This window comes from Anarhichas minor, unplaced genomic scaffold (genome assembly GCF_050575085.1).
Source record: "Anarhichas minor isolate MPS153535 unplaced genomic scaffold, ASM5057508v1 ptg000018l, whole genome shotgun sequence".
Lineage (NCBI taxonomy): Eukaryota > Metazoa > Chordata > Actinopteri > Perciformes > Anarhichadidae > Anarhichas > Anarhichas minor.
The window spans coordinates 13,806,036-13,825,387 of NW_027466464.1; the positions used below are offsets into that span (position 1 = coordinate 13,806,036).

General features: G+C 44.8%; 3 protein-coding genes across 3 annotated transcripts; 2 read left to right on the forward strand and 1 right to left on the reverse strand.

Moving 5' to 3' along the window:
• Positions 1–550: 550 nt before the first annotated feature.
• Positions 551–13,123, forward strand: LOC142953077 (protein NLRC3-like). Its single transcript, XM_076095147.1, has 8 exons — positions 551–609; positions 1,254–1,364; positions 3,503–3,581; positions 3,737–3,965; positions 4,129–5,932; positions 6,024–6,197; positions 11,804–11,994; positions 12,134–13,123. Exons 1-8 carry the CDS (start codon positions 551–553, stop codon positions 12,661–12,663), a joined length of 3,177 nt encoding a protein of 1,058 aa, XP_075951262.1. The 3' UTR covers positions 12,664–13,123.
• A 1,312-nt stretch (positions 13,124–14,435) lies between these two features.
• Positions 14,436–16,958, forward strand: LOC142952843 (H(+)/Cl(-) exchange transporter 4-like). Its single transcript, XM_076094828.1, has 6 exons — positions 14,436–14,630; positions 15,166–15,320; positions 15,403–15,502; positions 15,594–15,781; positions 15,888–16,010; positions 16,082–16,958. The coding sequence occupies exons 1-6, from the start codon at positions 14,603–14,605 to the stop codon at positions 16,226–16,228; spliced, it is 741 nt and encodes a 246-aa protein (XP_075950943.1). The 5' UTR covers positions 14,436–14,602; the 3' UTR covers positions 16,229–16,958.
• LOC142952846 (bifunctional epoxide hydrolase 2-like) lies at positions 16,887–18,857 on the reverse strand. The gene is made up of 3 exons (XM_076094831.1): positions 17,642–18,857; positions 17,462–17,542; positions 16,887–17,372 (listed from the first exon to the last, which is right to left on the reverse strand). The coding sequence occupies exons 1-3, from the start codon at positions 17,684–17,686 to the stop codon at positions 17,226–17,228; spliced, it is 273 nt and encodes a 90-aa protein (XP_075950946.1). The 5' UTR covers positions 17,687–18,857; the 3' UTR covers positions 16,887–17,225.
• Positions 18,858–19,352: the final 495 nt, after the last annotated feature.

Genomic DNA, 19,352 nt, shown 5'->3' on the forward strand with positions numbered 1-19,352 from the left:
GAACCGGACCCTGAACTGGACTCTGATCAACCTGAACCCAGTTGTGTGTCCTTAAGGAGTGACGGGTCCATGGATCAGCCGCTGTTTTTCAGAAACAGTGGCCAAACACCCAGGTAATGAATTATCCAGGGAACCAGTGGAACGTTCATGAACACCTCTATTCTCACCTGATTTATATATAATATAATTTATAATATAATGTGTGTGTGTGTGTGTGTGTGTGTGTGTACATGGTAAATGGACTGTACTTGTATAGCTCTTTTCTAGTCTTTCCGACCACTCAAAGCGCTTTCACACTACTTGTCATCATTCACACTCTGATGACGGGCTAAGTGCTCAAGGACACATCGACATCGACTAGCGGAGCCGGGGATCGAACCACCGATCCTCTGATTGAAGGACGACCCTGCTCTCCACTTCTTCTTAAATGATAAAGTCACAGTTATAACAATACAGTAACTCAAACAAAACACAAACTAGATAATAGAACACAATGACCTAACTCAGCCCAGACACTAAGCTAAGCCTCTTACTGTGAGATGACTTCTTAATGGTCGACGTGGTCCTTCTGAGGTTCTTGGTTAGACTCAAGCTGATCAGCTCCAAGCTGTGTGGATGAACCTCTGTATTGGTGGAGAGGGTTTTCTCAGAAAGTAAGCGTATTCTGCTTCCTTATAACCACTTGATTGGAAAGAGAATTTGTTCTTCTCTTTCTCTGAAGAATGTGTTTTCTTCTTTCTGCAGGTAAGTTGTCCACTTCTCTTCTTCAGGATCCAAGAACAGAGTCCATTGTCGTCCAGTGAATTTAAGACTGTGACCTCGGATGTTCTTTTTAAAAACAGCAAAGCTATGTTTCTGTGCCTCCTTGCAAGTGAATTGAATTGCGTGGAATGGCCGAGAGCTGAGGGTGAAGCAGAGTTTTATGGTTTCAGGGACAGACAGAGTTGCACCACAGGAAGTCCTGGGGCCCTCGTCCAATTAGATCCCAGTGTTGAGCCTGGATGAAAAGTCACACCCAGGTGTGATTTAACGGTTACCGGGGTTGGTGTGAATGTTAAACTCAAATCAGGCTTTTGACTGCTCTGCAGGCCCTGCAAGCCTGTAGGCCCAAGTCTTTGTTCTGAGCACACAATGTCAGACCCCAACAAGAGCTTCAGACTTTTATCTTCTTGTTGATAGCTTCTTGTCTTCCAGAAGCTTCTGTAGCTGAAGATCAAAAAGTGAATTTCATTTTTGTTCTCTCTGTCTAACAGGACTCTGAAGAGACCGGACTCTGATGAACCTGAACCCAGCTGTGTGTCCTTAAGGAGTGACATATCCAAGGATCAGCCGCTGTTTTTCAGAAACAGTGGCCAAACGCCCAGGTAATGAATTATCCAGGGAACCAGTGGAGCGTTCATAAACACCTCTATTCTGGCTGCTTTTATTCTCTCGACTGATTGATAACAGAAACTCCTTCCTGTTTCTAAAGCGTCTAACTAATTTGTTTTCTGAGGCGCTAAACTAAGTTGTAGGCTCCTTCAAACTGGCTTGTTTGCCACCTGCTGCTCTTTAAAGTGAAGTTAGCCACACTTTAACTTTAACTTTAAAGTTAGCCACAACTTTGGATCGGACAGCCATGTAGCGTTTACCCCGGAGGAAAAATCAAGAAACACCAGGTTCACACCTGCATTCTCTCTAGTGACCACCAGGGGGCGACTCCTCTGGTTGTATAGAAGTCTATGAGAAAATGACTCTACTTCTCTCTTGATTTATTACCTCAGTAAACATTGTAAACATGAGTTTATGGTCTCAATCTCTAGTTTCAAGTCTTCTTCAATACAGCATGATGTTCATTTAGTACATTATGGTCCATTTAGGGTCAAACAGACCATAAAGCAGGGGATGCTTTAGGGCGGGGCTACACGGTGATTGACAGGTTTCTACCAGAGACATATATGGTGTCTCTACGTCACTCCTCCTCAGTCCAGATATGATCACTTCCTGTTCACTGGTTGCAAAAAAAAACAAGTTGGCATCGGCGAAATGGCCAAACTTGAGGCTCCAAAGCATCAGTCCACAAACCAATGAGAGACGTCACCGTGACTACGTCCACTTCTTATATACAGTCTGGAGTCGTTCCTCTTCTTGGGTACCGGGACCTTTTTGAGTCCAAGGCTCTGGTTCCAAACCTCCCTGGTGGTGTGGAACTAAATAATAGCATGAGAACACTAGCTGGGTAGATAAAAGGGACGAAGAGGCACCGCTACAACTTTAATATCGTGACACTCGTTCTCCCAGAAAGACGAATAATGGAGCAGAAATGTGATTGACGAAAGATCCGGGTATTTTCCTCTGAAATCTTGACTCGTAAGTCCACTTTCATAGGAATGAACGGGGCGCTGCCTCTGAACGCTGTATCCAGTTCCCTTAATACAGCGGTTCCCAAACTTTTTAGGCCACGCCCCCCCACACCTTAAAAAAAAAAGCAACAGAGTCTATTTATAGCCGCATAAAAATCGGACCAATGAGAGAACAGTTTGCTCGCGCGTGGCGTTTGTTTACAAGATAAAAAACACAGAAAAGACAAAAAAACTTCCTGCACCGTGCCTTCGAAAAGGTAACGGACGTACACCAGAAGATTGGCCAGATTGGCCACATCTGTAGACTCGTCTACTTGCAGAGAGTAAAACTCACTCTTCTTCACGCGACCGACTAATGTAGCCAGGATGTCTTCGGACAAAGCATCGATGCGGCGCGACAGTGTTGTTGGACACCGGGATCACGTCCAACTTGTTTGCTTCTCTCTCTAATCATACATTCCACCATCTCTTTGGCAGCTGGCAAGCACACGTCTTCGGAGATTGTGTGAGGTAGCCCCTTTCTTGCTATTCTGTAACTGACCAGATATGAAGCCCGTAGTGCGTGTTTTGTAGACCCAACACATGAATGAGACTGCAGTTGTTTTGGGCTGTTTTGTAACTCCTCCAATTTCGATATAAAAAATGTAAGGGGCTTCTGACTTGCACTGGCATGCTTGGTGTTCAGGTGGCGACGTAAATAAGAGGGCTTCAGACAGCTGTTAGCCAGAACCTCACTGCACACCACGCACGGATCTGGTGGTTCACTGTAGGAAGACTGATCCAGGGGAGTAGGAAGACTGATCCAGCAATGTGGGGTTCCTCTGTGACGGCAAGGAGGGTGGTCTCGGTTGAGTAGCCTGAATGAAACCAGACTGGTGTAGGTCAAGAAGCTTGTTCTGGTTGAGGTACGCATTGGCCTATACTTCTTTACATCGGAAGAGTTGCTTTCTTTAAAATAGGGTTTAGTCTTTTATGTCTTTCTAACCCTGGTTTGGTGCAGTGTTTTAAGGTGTTTTTACACACGGAACTGCAAAGAAATGCAGCCGGCACAGTGGGATCAGCAGTACGGCCAAGACTTTACTGTCTGGAGGAACCGTCTTTGTGTTGGTCTCTGTTTGGACAGACACAATGTGAGCTGATTCTTCATGATTCCTCCACAGAGAGGACCAGGAGAGCTCAGAGGTTCCCAGAGGTCCGTCTGCCCAGCAGCATCAAACACACCTGGACTCCATATTTATGGTCTGTACATGTACAACTACTTTTACATCTATTGTGTTCACAATCATCTCCATGCTGCACTTTGAAGACCAGTGGATCGTCAGTCTGTCCAACATGGATCTGATGTTTGGTTCCATGGTTTTAGTTTGTGTCATTCATAGAATATTCTGTTCCAGCTGCTGGAGGAGAACATCGTCACTTTTGTGAAGAACGAGCTGAAGAAGATCCAGAAGGTTGTGAGTTCAGATTACCCAGAATGCTTAGAGAGTCAGAGGGAGGATGAGGAGGTGCTGGACAGTGAGGATGAAGAGCAGAGGAGGAGCAGCAGAGAGGCATTTGTGAAGATCACACTGCACTTCCTGAGGAGAATGAAGCAGGAGGAGCTGGCTGACTGTCTGCAGAGCAGTAAGAGGATTTCTCTAAAGATTTAACATGCTGGATAAATGGGACGTTTACTAACGTCTCAAAAGATGGACCAACATATATTCATAGACTCATTCTTTGAGGAAATGACATGTTGAAATCTATTCTTTGACTCATTGATCTTGTTTGTTGTGTGTTCATTCAGGACTTCTTGCTGCAGTTTGTCAGCGTGAACTCAAATGTAACCTGAAGAAGAAGTTCCAGTGTGTGTTTGAGGGGATCGCTAAAGCAGGAAACCCAACCCTTCTGAATCAGATGTACACAGAGCTCTACATCACAGAGGGAGGGACTGCAGGGGTCAATGATGAACATGAGGTCAGACACATTGAAACAGCATCCAGGAAACCACACAGACCAGAAACAACCATCAGACAAGAAGACATCTTTAAAGCCTCACCTGGAGGAGAGGAACCAATCAGAACAGTGATGACAAAGGGAGTGGCTGGCATTGGGAAAACAGTCTTAACACAGAAGTTCACTCTGGACTGGGCTGAAGACAAAGACCTCCAGGACATACAGTTCACATTTCCATTCACTTTCAGAGAGCTGAATGTGCTGAAAGAGAAACAGTTCAGCTTGGTGGAACTTGTTCATCACTTCTTCAGTGAAACCAAAGAAGCAGGAATCTGCAGGTTTGAAGAGTTCCTGGTTCTGTTCATCTTTGACGGTCTGGATGAGTGTCGACTTCCTCTGGACTTCACCAACAATGAGGTCCTGACTGATGTTACAGAGTCCACCTCAGTGGATGTGCTGCTGACAAACCTCTTCAGGGGGAAACTGCTTCCCTCTGCTCGCCTCTGGATAACCACACGACCTGCAGCAGCCAATCAGATCCCTCCTGAGTGTGTTGACATGGTGACAGAGGTCAGAGGGTTCACTGACCCACAGAAGGAGGAGTACTTCAGGAAGAGATTCAGAGATGAGGAGCAGGCCAGCAGGATCATCTCCCACATCAAGACCTCACGAAGCCTCCACATCATGTGCCACATCCCAGTCTTCTGCTGGATCACTGCTACAGTTCTGGAGGATGTGCTGAAGACCAGAGAGGGAGGAGAGCTGCCCAAGACCCTGACTGAGATGTACATCCACTTCCTGGTGGTTCAGTCCAAACTGAAGAAGGTCAAGTATGATGGAGGAGCTGCGACGGATCCACACTGGAGTTCAGAGAGCAGGAAGATGACTAAGTCTCTGGGAAAACTGGCTTTTGATCAGCTGCAGAAAGGACACCTGATCTTCTATGAATCCGATCTGAGAGAGTGTAGCATCGACATCAGAGCAGCCTCAGTGTACTCAGGAGTGTTCACACAGGTCTTTAGAGAGGAGAGAGGACTGTACCAGGACAAGGTGTTCTGCTTCGTCCATCTGAGTGTTCAGGAGTTTCTGGCTGCTCTTCATGTCCATCTGACCTTCATCGACTCTGGAGTCAATCTGCTGTCAGAAGAACAAACAACCTCCCGTAGGTCTGAAGTCTCTAGAGACAAACCTGAACTAACACGTCTCTACCAGAATGCTGTGGACAAGGCCTTACAGAGTCCCAATGGACACCTGGACTTGTTCCTCCGCTTCCTCCTGGGTCTTTCACTGGAGACCAATCAGACTCTCCTACGAGGTCTGCTGACACAGACAGGAAGTAGCTCACAGACCAATCAGGAAACAGTCCAGTACATCAAGGAGAAGATCAGTGAGAATGCGTCTCCAGAGAAAAGCATCAATCTGTTCCACTGTCTGAATGAACTGAATGATGGTTCTCTAGTGGAGGAGATCCAACAGTCCCTGAGTTCAGGACGTCTCTCCACAGATGAACTGTCTCCTGCTCAGTGGTCAGCTCTGGGCTTCATCTTACTGTCATCAGAAAAAGATCTGGACGTGTTTGACCTGAAGAAATACTCTGCTTCAGAGGAGGCTCTTCTGAGGCTGCTGCCAGTGATCAAAGCCTCCAACAAAGCTCTGTACGTACGCTTTAATAATCAATAAAGACTATATTTCAACAGGAGAGACAATATAAAATAACGTATTACTTGTTTTCTGTTGCTTCTTCAGACTGAGTGGCTGTAACCTCTCAGAGAGAAGCTGTGAAGCTCTGTCCTCAGTCCTCAGCTCCCAGTCCTCTAGTCTGAGAGACCTGGACCTGAGTAACAACAACCTGCAGGATTCAGGAGTGAAGCTGCTGTCTGCTGGACTAGAGAGTCCACACTGTGAACTGGAGACACTCAGGTCAGGATTAATTCACCCATTCAACTGTTATATTACCATTATATTATATGACTATTTCAAATCAGATTTACATAAGATAATAAACTGCAGACCTGCGTAGGAATGTGTCAAAGGACCTTTCACTAAACGTTAGCTTCTAGACCAGACCTGGGCATTGTACGGCCCGCGGGAGGTCATTGGGAAATTAGGAATAAAACGTAAATAAGTGTACATCATGCACAGAATAGAGCTGCATTGCTTTTATTTTGAAGGCGACTTTTGTTGGTTTTTTTCTTCTCAATTTACGTATGTTAGTGAACGTATGTGAGCAGCAGCGTCGCTACAATAGGCTCGTTCGACTTAAGCCAGGCGTGCGCAGAATCGATCACCGGCGATCGGCGCACAATGCATGCTGGGTAGATTTGTGTCCGACTTGCTCTGACGTCATGAAAACGTGCGTTACGATAACCTCACGTGAGCGAAGCGGCCGCAGATTTTAGAGCCAGGTGCTGCAGTTGCTCTCCACTGACTGCGTGACCCCAGGGCATGATGGGAAACTTCTTGCTGTCTTCGGATCAAAGAGCTGATTGGCTCTTCGATTTTCTTTAGTGGAAAAGGTGGGCGACCGTGGCTCACTGGGTTAAGAGGGTTGTCTGGTGCCCACAACGTCGGCTGTTCAAGCCTTGGCCTTTGACGTGTCATCTGTCGCCTGTCAAAGACAGCCCACTGCTCCCCATATATAGGGCCGGGTCAAATGCACAGACAAATTTATCCGGATTTAACAGGATAAATATAGTATAAAAAAATTTAAATCCTAATTTTCTGTCTAATTGTAATACTTAACGTTAGATTGTTGGCTATTCGTCTTATTTTGTGCAATAACAATAATAATATATAAGGTTATTTATTTAGCATCTGTAAATAAAGATATTTATTGAGAAAGCCTACATCCTACTTGATGTCAACATGTTCTCAGTCAGAGCACTGAATGTGTCCATCGATTAATGATTGTGAAGCATCACAACACGTATTAAAAGAAAAGCACAATTGTCACTGATGGAAACTTGCAGCGTTGCTTCTCCTCCGTGTGGAGCCTGTTTATGTAGCTGTGATGTTTGGACTGTTGGTTCAGTTTTTTTATTTCTTAACTTTACGGTTGTATGATTTAGAAATGACGCTATCTTCACATATATTTATTTATATAAATGTTTAAATAAATATGACATCCAAGAACTAAAATATGCCCGATCTTATATCCTCAATTATAATAATAACATAGTTAAATATATGAAAAGACATCCAAACTTAAAGACCAGCAATTTTGGGGTTGAGTGTCTTGCTCAAGGACACATCGACATGCTCCTAGAGGAGCCGGGGATCGAACCGCCGCTCCTCTGATTGAAGGACGGCCCTGCGCTCCACTTAGCCACAGTCGCCAAAGATCAGTTCTAGACTATGGCTGTGTGGCTTGTAGGTCGGCGTCTAAAACCTTGTTGGGAAAACTGGATGTAATACAAGCGTCAAGAATATGTAGCGGGGTCTTTAAAATAACATCTGTGCCGGCATTGCAGGTAGAAATGGGGGAAATGCCGTTGGAGTTGAGAAGAATCCAGATCATGACGACATATTGGGTCAGTTTACATGTTTAAGGATATAACAACCATCCAACAATAAGTGCAATTGAGCCATGCTGGGAACATGACAACAGGCCAACACAGAGCTCTGGTTGGGTTGTTCAGAAGAAGGCTAGTGAATTAGGTTATAGGAGTTATTCTCCAGCTGTGGTCCAGCTGTTCCTCTTTGGTTACTGCCACAGCCTGGAATAGATCTTGACCTCCTTGAACTGATGAGAGATGAACGTGGGGGAAACTGTAAGATCTTTAAGTCATACATCAGTTACCACAATTAAATACAGATTTATGGATCTAAAGACCCTAAAACTGGTAGAACAGCAGCAGCAGCAGTGATCCCAGAATTCCATTATGAGTGTGGGAAGAGCCTCAGTGATGATGTATCTGTGTTTACATGTGAGATGATGGCCATAGAGTTATTGTGTTACAGTGGGTAGAGGAGGTCAGGCCAGAGAGAGGTGATGGCATCAGACTCATGTGCAGTGCTAACGAGTTTGACATGTTGCCACTCCAGAAGCAGAGAGGATTTACTGTTTGAAATTCTACAATCATTGTTAAGAATCCATCAAATGCGGATAGCGGTTCATTTAGTGTGGGTCCATGTTGGAGTCGATGGCAATGAGAAGGCGGATAAAGCAGCAAAAAGGGCTTTGAAGAGTGGGAGAAATAACGTTAATGTAAATATAAGTAAGTCAGAAGCTAAAGTGGTGATTAAGGGACAAATCAAAAAGATATGTCAGAACGAATGAAATAAAGGGAGTAAAGGAAGATATGTGTTTAAAGAGGAACCATTGGTTGGGAGCAGGATCTAGTGGACCAACTAGAAAAGAGGAGACGATTATGACAAGACTAAGGAACGGCCATACTGGTCTGAACAGTTCCCTCTGTTATTAGAAAGCATAATAATGTTTTATTGTCCTGTCAGAGGTACGAGTCAGAGAGAGAAGTTTAGAAAAGAAGGTCTAAGAGAGATTAGAGAGAAAAATATCATTAATGTACTAAAGAAAAGCTTTAGTGACAAATGTTGGAAACTTTTTCTGGAATATTTAGAGTCAACAACACTAATGAATAGAATTTGAGAAAGAAATGTATTATTATTTATTTTTTCTATTTTATTATTTAATTTTTTCTATATGTGTATATATATATATATATTTATTTATATACATATCTTTATTAATTTACACACATATGTATATGTATGTGTGTGTATATATGTATTTCCTCTCGTGTGGTTGTCGTGTTAGAGTCCTTAGTCCACTCCACATCAGTGGGAGGCGGTAATGCACCGAAAGCTGTTTGCCAACCGCCAAAAGAAGCAGAAGAAGAAGAAGCAAAAGAAGAAGAAGAAGAAGAAGAAGAAACAGGCGGCTGAAAACGGTCCGACTTGAACGCAGTTTTCTGTCAACGCCCCTTTCTACGTCCGCCTGCTCTCGTCTGCTTTCCAGGCGAGGTGCAGTTCATCTCGAACGAGCCTAATGTGTTGGTGAACTGAGTTTATGGAGATGTGAGTTAGCTGTTAGCCCTCAAACATGTCAGCCTGTGTTAAAAAAGAGAGACTGACACAGAGTGTAGAGTTTTAACAAAACATGGACTTTAAAGTGTGTTTTACTGAAGTCAAAGGTAAAGCCGTGTGCTTAGTTTGTGGAGAACAAGTCGCAGTGTTGAAGGATTACAATTTGAATCGTCACTACGAGAGGAAACACGCGGAGAAATACGAAACATTGAGTGATGCAGAGCGGACACGGACGTCTGAGGCTTTGCTCGCTAAGCTGCTAAAGCAACAAGGCCTTTTTACCAAGCTTCACACATCCAGGGATGCAGCCGCCAACACCAGCTTTGTGACGTCACACACAATTGCAAAAACCAGTCAGCCATTCTCTGATGGGGAGTTTATCAAAGAGTGTTTGGTGGACTCTGCTGCACTACTAGGCCCCCAGAATAAAGAGGCATTGGAGAATGTGCAGCTCTCCAGGCGCACCGTAACGAGGAGGATCGAGGACATCGAGGGACATCTGGAGCTTCAGCTGCAAAGAAAAGCAGACCATTTCCAACTCTTCTCCTTGGCTCTGGACGAGAGCTGCGATGTCCGCGACACAGCAAGTTACTCATCTGTGTAGGTGGGATAACGAAAGACTTGGTGATTACAGAGGAGCTGCAGCAATGCAGTCAATGAAAGGGACGACGGGGAGCGATGTGTTCACGGAGGTAGATGCTTCCACAAGCTGGGACTGAAATGGGACAAACTGGCATGCGTCACAACCGATGGTTGTCCAAATCTGACGGGGACAAATGTCTGACTTTTGAAGCGGATGCAAGATAAAGTGACTGAAATCAACCCAGAGCTGAACTGTGTATGTTTGCATTGTGTTATACATCAGCATGTGTTGTGTAAGTCAGTGCTCCAACTTAACCACGTTACTGATGATGTAACTAAAATAGTTGACGTCATCAGGGCACGAGCATTGAATCACAGACAGTGTGTTGCACTCTTGGAGCAGCATGAGACTGAACACAGTGACAGAGGCTCACACACAGCTGTCAGTGGCTCAGCCTGGGCAAAGTGCTTCAAAGAGTTCAGGACCTGAGAGCAGAGATTCAAGAGCTCTGTGAGAAGAAAGGCAAGAACATCCCAGAGCTCTCTGATGTAAACTGGATCACAGATCTTTCATTTGCTGTTGATGTGACGGCACTAATGAATGATCTGAATACCAAACTGCAAGGCAAGGGCCTCTCTGCACATGACATGTAGCCTGGTGAAGGCTTTCATGACTACGTTGCAGGAAACACTCTCACCCACCTGCACACCCTGAAAGAAGCCACACCATCAGTTGAACATCTCCACAGGTATCATCCATGTTAGGGGCACTGCATGCTGAGTTTAAGGCCATTTCAAGACTTCACAACAGCTGAGAGTGAAACATGATGTCTTCTCCTTCACGTGCAGTGTGGATGATGCTCCCAGTGATGTTCAGCTCCAGCTCATTGACCTGCAGTCTGATGCAGGACTGCAGAGCACTTTAAGTCAGTATCACTGCTGGATCTATATTCTTCTCTCAAAGAGGAGAACGTTCCACACATGAGGAGGCATGCTCAGGAGATGCTGCTTCTCTTTGGATCGACCTCCATCTGTGAACAAACGTTCTCTGTGATGAAGTTGAACAAATCCAGATCCAGATCCTCTCTCACTGACATCAGCTGTCAGCTGTCCTTCACATCTCAGCTCACACATTCAGCCTGACTTCAGTCACTCGTTCAAGCCCAACAAAGACCAGATTTCTGCACTGAACTGACAAACAGAAAGAGGTCATTTGTATAGTAATAGTTATAGTAATAAAAGTACTAATTAACAGCAACATGATCCCCGTCAGTGTTCTACTATTATATATGGATATTACAAATGTATATGAGTTTGGATTATTGCTGCTGCAGATGTTTACGGTGGAGCTCATTTTAACTCTTTTATACTCTGTTGGTCAGTTTGTGTAGTTAAAGGTTTGAAACATTATAATGTGCAAAGTAACTAGTAACTAAAGCTGGCAGACTAATGTAGTGGAGTAACAAGTACAATATTTCCCTCTGAGATGTAGTGGAGTAGAAGTACAAAGTTGAATAAAATAGAAATACTCCAGTAAAGTACCTTGAATCTGTACATGAGTACAGTACTTCAGCACATATACTAGTTACATTCCACCACTGATCATAACATTTACTCTCACCACTCACAGCTCATCAACACCAAACAACACACTGCTTTATATAAAGAGGTGGAGTAACACTGAGCAGGACTGAGTTCAGTCTGTTGGTCCGGCCCTCCACAACAGGCCCTGTTCCTCATGCGGCCCCTTGGGAACAATAGTTGCCCCCCTGCTCTAGACTCAGAATTACCTTCCAGCAGGATGTTCCAGGTTGATCCTAAACTTGTATCTGAACTAAAGATGGACCAGAACGTACCGCCACATGTTCACAGAGGGTTCTTCTGTATGTGGTTTGCAGGCTGTCAGGCTGTCTGGTCACAGAGGAAGGCTGTGTTTCTCTGGACTCAGCTCTGAGATCCAACCCCTCCCATCTGAGAGAGCTGGACCTGAGCTACAATGGTCCAGGACTGAGGCTGCTGTCTGACCTCCATACTCCCATCAGGGTGGAGCCTGCTGGAGACCGATGGTTGAGACCAGGTCTGAGGAAATGTAAGTGTTTATTTAGATTGATCCATGAAAACAAAGCATCTTCAAACTGTGACATCACTCATTCACATCTCTGATGTCATCATCAAACAGATGATAGATGAATAACTGCAGCTGTATTGTGTCTTGTTCTCTCCGTCAGATTCCTGTGAACTCACACTCGACACAAACACAGTGAACAGAGAACTCAAACTGTCTGACAACAACAGGAAGGTGAGATATGTGAAGAAGGTTCAGTCATATCCTGATCATCCAGACAGGTTTGAGTTCTGGCCTCAGCTGCTGTGTAGAACTGGTCTGACTGGTCGCTGTTACTGGGAGGTCGAGTGGAGAGGAGGAGTTAATATATCAGTGAGTTACAGAGGAATCAGAAGGAGAGGAGGCAGTGATGACTGTATGTTTGGATGGAATGATCAGTCCTGGAGTCTGTGGTGCTCTGATGGTGGTTACTATGTCTGTCACAATAATACAAGAACACCCACCTCCTCCTCCTCCTCCTCCTCCTCTGGTAGAGTAGCAGTGTATGTGGACTGTCCTGCTGGCTCTCTGTCCTTCTACAGAGTCTCCTCAGACACATTGATCCACCTCCACACCTCCAACACCACATTCACTGAACCTCTGTATCCTGGCTTTGGGTTCTTCTTCAGTCCTGGTTCCTCAGTGTCTCTGTAGGTCTGTGGGTGTCTGAACCATCATAACATGCGGTGAAATGTTAATAATCTAACAAAGATGAGTTAATAAGTCTGCTCACACTAATAATGCTCGTGATCAGTTTCTTCCTGAGCTCTTTGTGACATTAAAGAACATAAATATGAAGATCAGAAGCAGTTCAGTGCTGCATCATCTTCTGTTGAAGGAGTTCTTCATGTGGAACTGTGTACTCGTGTACTTTGAGTTCACAGAAACTTTCTCTGTGCAATGAACCAGTTGTTGAGCAGATCACAGTGACTCTAATCTGTCTGTTATTATAATACATGTGTTCATCACATGATTCATATTGATTGAAATGATCAGTACTTCACATTGTAAACGTGTACTTCTACTGCTTTAAAGATGGAAGCTGTATTTCATGAAGTACCTTCTGTTTTTGTATTGGATTATGGTTTTGGTCTCAATAAAAGTACTAAATTGGTGTATTTGTGTATTTGTGTATTTGTTGTCTTCCTCAGAACTACTGCGATGATTAATGAACCAGTTAAGATTTATGAATATGATGAATATCTGATAACATGAATATGTATTTAATGAATGTACCCAATGAACCAGTACACCAGTACTACACCTCAGAGGTACATGTAGTACTTTATACTGTACTACACCTCAGAGGTACATGTAGTACTTTATACTGTACTACACCTCAGAGGTACATGTTGTACTTTATACTGTACTACACCTCAGAGGTACATGTAGTACTTTATACTGTACTACACCTCAGAGGTACATGTACTTTATACTGTACTACACCTCAGAGGTACATGTAGTACTTTATACTGTACTACACCTCAGAGGTACATGTAGTACTTTATACTGTACTACACCTCAGAGGTACATGTACTTTATACTGTACTACACCTCAGAGGTACATGTAGTACTTTATACTGTACTACACCTCAGAGGTACATGTACTTTATACTGTACTACACCTCAGAGGTACATGTAGTACTTTATACTGTACTACACCTCAGAGGTACATGTTGTACTTTATACTGTACTACATCTCAGAGGTACATGTAGTACTTTATACTGTACTACACCTCAGAGGTACATGTACTTTATACTGTACTACACCTCAGAGGTACATGTAGTACTTTATACTGTACTACACCTCAGAGGTACATGTTGTACTTTATACTGTACTACACCTCAGAGGTACATGTACTTTATACTGTACTACACCTCAGAGGTACATGTACTTTATACTGTACTACACCTCAGAGGTACATGTACTTTATACTGTACTACACCTCAGAGGTACATGTAGTACTTTATACTGTACTACACCTCAGAGGTACATGTTGTACTTTATACTGTACTACATCTCAGAGGTACATATTGTACCTTTTAGTAAAAAGTACAATAGACCCTGAAGAAGACCACATCCCTGAGAGGAAGAGGAGGGAGGAGGAAGTCTGGCTGGTTCCAGGTCCAGTAAAGTCACCTCTGAATAAACTCATCCTCTCCCAGTTCACCAGATTAAATCAGCCTCAAGCACCATGTTCATGTCCCACATCAGACATGAGTTCTACCTCCAGAGAGCCTCTCCATATCCCAGTACTTTAGTACTTCTTTATTCTGATACTTTCTACTTCTACTTTCTCTTTACTTGTAACAGAGTATTTCTACACTGTGGTATTTGTACTTATACTTTAGTAAATGATCTGAGTAGTTCTTCTACCTCTGTCCATCACACCATCTTTACAATAGACGATCTACAACGTGAGCGTGAGGCTGAGCAGGTGCATTGTGGGAAAAGCAGTCTATGACGCCGTCTGTTTATTTCTTGACGTTTAACGCCTCTTTTCTCTGTATATTTAAGCTAAAATGTGAAACGTAGCCGACATTAAACACGGTACTGATTCAAAGGACACATTCTCCACCTGTAGTCGTCAGGATGGACTGTAACATGGAGCCTGGTGACGGTAAGAAGACGACTTTATGGAGCTAACTGACGGATATAGCGTTAGCTTTACATGCTAACACAGCTAGCCGTGTCTGCAGCGTTCAGCTGTGTCTTCTTCTGCAGCTGTTGTGTTGTTCATGAACCGTGAGACTGTTTAAAGCTGCTGTTCAGCATCAGTGTCACGCTGCAGAGTTGTGCTCCGACGGTGGCTTCCATTGTTATGTATTATTTAATTACAAGAAACATAAACAACAAGAGGACGACAAGAGCAGTGATACAGGCCAGCTACCATCATGTAGTGTGTGTGTGTGTGTGAGATTAATAACTATTGAATTATTGCTTTTCTTTCAGTTAATGCTGAACGTTTCTAGCTGCAGCTCCTTCAGAACGTTTCTCTGTTTTTAGACTGTTGGCTGGAACAACAAATACATTTCTTTGATATTTCATTGACTGATGAAGAGAGTAAATATAAAAGTGTGTTCATCACGAGGTACACGCTGTGCAGCAGCAGATATTAAAGTGGAAGGTAACGATGGACACTTCCTCTCTGCCAGGCGGCAGCAGTGCCACGCCCACAGAGGAGATGAACGGAGCTGGAAACTTGATGGATTTCCTGGACGAGCCTTTTCCTGACGTGGGCACGTATGAAGACTTCCACACCATCGACTGGCTGAGGGAGAAGTCCAGAGACACGGACCGCCACCGCAAGGTGTGACCAGGTTCTCCACATACCCTCGTGTATACGTAGGAGTATTCATCAGCTGTAAGTACTCTCTGTGCTCGTCTACCAGATCACCAGTAAGAGTAAAGAGTCCTTCTGGGAGCTGATCAAGAGCCTGCTGGACGCCTGGTCGGGATGGGTGGTGATGCTGCTCATCGGCCTGCTCTCAGGTCAGTCAGGAGGGACCAGGACGCGGAACGTTCCCCAACAGATCCCTCTCAAAACATCACGTCTCACTGGGGAACGTTGTGTCTTCTGCAGGCACGCTGGCCGGAGTGATCGACCTGGCGGTGGACTGGATGACCGACCTGAAGGAAGGCGTGTGTCTGACGGCCTTCTATTACAGCCACGAGCAGCGCTGCTGGACGTCCAACGAGACGACTTTCGATGACCGGGACAAGTGTCCTCAGTGGCAGAAATGGGCCGAGCTGATGACGGGCCACGCCGAGGTCAGACCACGGGAACACGAGGAAGCACACGTTTGTAGAGAAGTCTCACTGTGGAGCAGCGTTTGACGGGCGGAGAGAGGATCGATGTGTGTTTGGTCTCTTTCAGGGAGCGGGGGCGTACGTGTTGAACTACTTCCTGTACGTTCTGTGGGCGCTGCTGTTCTCCTTCCTGGCGGTGTCGCTGGTGCGAGTGTTCGCTCCGTACGCCTGCGGTTCAGGAATCCCAGAGGTGAGAGAAGCGCTGACGACGGGTCACGCAGCTCTCCGACAGGCTCCAACAGTTGTGTGTTTGTTTTGCAGATCGAGACGATCCTCAGCGGCTTCATCATCCGGGGCTACTTGGGGAAATGGACCCTGCTGATCAAGACGGTCACCCTGGTTCTGGCGGTGTCGTCGGGCCTCAGCCAGAGGGCCCTCTTATATCTAACATTTATATCTAACATTTAACAGAACTTGTTTAACTTAAAGCGTAGTTCAAATGTTGACTTTAAAGAGAAGCCAGATGAGCATCATTGAGGCTGTTTGTGTTTCAGATCGAGAGGATCTACGAGCACATCATGCCGGCCTGGAAGAAGCTGTTTAAGGAGAAGAAGCTGTGAACACTTCTCCTTGTGACCACAGGAGGGCGACACTGTGCAGGAGTTCAAGACGACGGTTATGAGATGAAGAGATCATATTTGGGGTTTTTTTCTTGAAATATTGTCTAATATTACAGACATTTCATCTAAATGTCTACTTTGACTTTTTAATATATTTATTCCACGATTGTTCAGCATGAAGTCATAACATTTTGAAATATTAAAGTCATTTTTTAGAGAAAAGTTCATAATTTTTACATGAAAGTTTAAGTCTCAAGATAAACTCTATAATATAAAATATGTTGTCAAACATTTTGACTTTTTCCTCAAAATATTTAGACTCTCTCCGTGTGCTGCATATTTAATCACCGTGTCTTTAACCAAAGATAAATGCTACATAATGCTAAGCTAATAAACAGAAGCTACAGCTCACCATCAAACGCTTCATGACGTCGTTGTTTCAGTAGAAGTTCACACAAACCTTCATCTTTGTTTGCAGACCGATGGAATGTCTCCAGAATCAAACAAAGAGTTTAACAGAGTTTTATTGTCACAGTTGTCAAATCTCCACTTTACAAATAAAGTGATCTTGGAGCCGTGTTCTGTGTTTCTCTCATTTAGTTTGTCAGAATCCACCATGTGAGTCCTTCTGGTCCGTGTCTCGTGTGTTCATGTCGTCTCCTCCACATCTAAACATCTGAAGTTCATATCTGACTTATTGATGATTCTTTCCTTTAAAGATCACATGAATGGTTCATTTGTCTGATCGACAGTCTAAAGCAGCTCAACGTAGCATTCACAATGATTTATGTTCTTTCTGATATGTTTATGACTTCATATCATCATGGTGTCTGGCTCCGCCCCCCTCACAGTTTGGGGGCCACGTTGAGGCCTCCGGCCTCCTTCAGGGCTCCTTTGAGCCATGAGATCAGGATGCTGTTGGTCTCCTCCGGCCTCTCCATCTGAGTCCAGTGTCCACACTCCTCCAGGTGGGCTCTGCTCAGGTTCAGCATCTGCAGTCATTTACAATAATCCATATTTAATATAATCTACCATCACAACGGTGGGATTAGTAGTTCTTTGGGGGGTTTGTTTTGCTCACCTTGTCCTCCATTCCTTTGGAGAAGGCCGGCAGCAGCACCTGGTCTTTACCGGCCGTCACCATCAGAGTCGGCATCAGCAGCTGACACACACACACACACACACACACACACGTGTATTTATATGTACATGTATTCATATATGTATTTCCTGTGTGTGTGTGTGTGTGTGTGAGACGAACCTTCTCAGCGGGACGAGAACACGTCCACCTCCAGTTGGCCTCCATGTTCCGGTACCAGTTCAACGGCCTCCTGTGGAGCAGAGCAGCAGAAGGACTCGCTGTGAAGACACGTGAAGGTCTCTGCACCACAACTCTCACACCGAGTCCCTTTGTGGGACAACATGTCCACGACAACTCTCACACCGAGTCCCTTTGTGGGACAACATGTCCACGACAACTCTCACACCGAGTCCCTTTGTGGGACAACATGTCCACCACAACACTTCATCTTTGAGGACTTTGAGGTTGAGGACTTGATCATCACAGCTTGAGCCACAACACAGAGAGCAGCGCGGGGACGAGCTTCGGGGAGCTGCAGAGTCGGGCGATAATTCTGCGGCCACACAAGACACAACTGGGACCCAAGGACGGCCACTACTACAAAGCTTGAGAAGCGCAAAACGTTGTGAAAAGGTGATGAATGCGATCAGAGACTATTTCCCTCTCCTGCTTGTTGTTGTGGCGGTGGTGACGGACATGGTCGCTAACGATTGTAGCATGTCAGCTACAATCAGGCTGTACCCGGGCCCCAGCGGCAGCGTGCCAGCCACCACTGGGTTGGTCCCAGGCCCCAGCAGCAGACGACGACGACGACAACAGGAGCAGCTAACACCATCAGTGCCGGGTCTGTTAGCGGCGGCTCGTCCGCAGCCTGGATCCACTGTAAGTCGGCATACACAACTCCCCTGTGGGAGCTGTCAACGCAGACCATCCCTGACAAAACCCAGGAATCCAGCTCTGAAGAAACTCAGGACAAGAATCTTCAGAACATTGAACCACGCCGAGTTAGTATGGGACCCTGGTTCTAAACCTAGAGGGTTGTTATGTGGTCACTTGAACATCCGTAGCATGGTACCCAAACGTGAGCACATTGAACATCTACTTGACAACTCACATGTAGACATCCTAGGCTTATCTGAAACTTGTCTCTCAAGCTCCTCACCTGAAGCAGCCGTCCTTATACCTGGTTATAATGTGTTTAGGCAGGATAGGACCATGGGGAGGGGTGGGGGGGTCCTACTATATGTTAAAGACACCATCAAATGCAGCCAACTTATATCCCCCAGTGGAGTTAACATTGAGTCTGTTGGCGTGAAAATCTCCTTATCTGCGGAAATGTCTTGTGTCTTAATATGTCTGTACCGCCCACCCTCTGCCAAAAAAGATTTCTATAACCAACTACAAGCCCTCCTAAATCACCATGCAGACCATACTGAAGACATTATAATCGGGGATTTTAATATCAACTGGGATGTGAAGAAAGACAGAAAAATGCTTAAACAAACCATGGATCATTTCAACCTATCCCAGCTGATTGAAAAACCCACCAGGTTAACTAACCACTCCAGAACAAGAATTGATTTGCTGTTTTCAAACAGACCTGAAAGAATTGTAGCCACTCATAACCTTCTCACAGGTCTCTCGGATCACAATGCAATTCTTTTCTCCAGAAAATTAACTAAGTCACGATTCTCCAACTCCTTCTCAAAACCAGTTAGTTCTACGCCCTGTTATGAATTCATACCAAAAAACCAGCAACATAACCTAGCGGCAGCCTTACACGAATACAACTGGGCCAAATTACTCTCATGTATGAACCCTGAGAGTGGTGGTGATCTGTTTAACAGGTCAGTCAAAGAGATTATGGCCCCTTTCATCAGTGGAGGGAGAA

Coding starts and splice junctions, on each gene's coding strand:
- LOC142953077 (XM_076095147.1), top strand. CDS start 551: ATGGTCGACGTGGTCCTTCTGAGGTTCTTGGTTAGACTCAAGCTGATC. Junction 1,365..3,502: donor AACAGTGGCCAAACGCCCAG/GTAATGAATTAT, acceptor ATTCCTCCACAG/AGAGGACCAGGAGAGCTCAG. Junction 3,582..3,736: donor ACCTGGACTCCATATTTATG/GTCTGTACATGT, acceptor ATTCTGTTCCAG/CTGCTGGAGGAGAACATCGT.
- LOC142952846 (XM_076094831.1), bottom strand. CDS start 17,686: ATGGAGGCCAACTGGAGGTGGACGTGTTCTCGTCCCGCTGAGAAG. Junction 17,543..17,641: donor GTTCTCGTCCCGCTGAGAAG/GTTCGTCTCACA, acceptor TGTGTGTGTCAG/CTGCTGATGCCGACTCTGAT. Junction 17,373..17,461: donor CCAAAGGAATGGAGGACAAG/GTGAGCAAAACA, acceptor AAATGACTGCAG/ATGCTGAACCTGAGCAGAGC.
- LOC142952843 (XM_076094828.1), top strand. CDS start 14,603: ATGGACTGTAACATGGAGCCTGGTGACG. Junction 15,782..15,887: donor TGATGACGGGCCACGCCGAG/GTCAGACCACGG, acceptor GGTCTCTTTCAG/GGAGCGGGGGCGTACGTGTT. Junction 16,011..16,081: donor GCGGTTCAGGAATCCCAGAG/GTGAGAGAAGCG, acceptor TTTGTTTTGCAG/ATCGAGACGATCCTCAGCGG.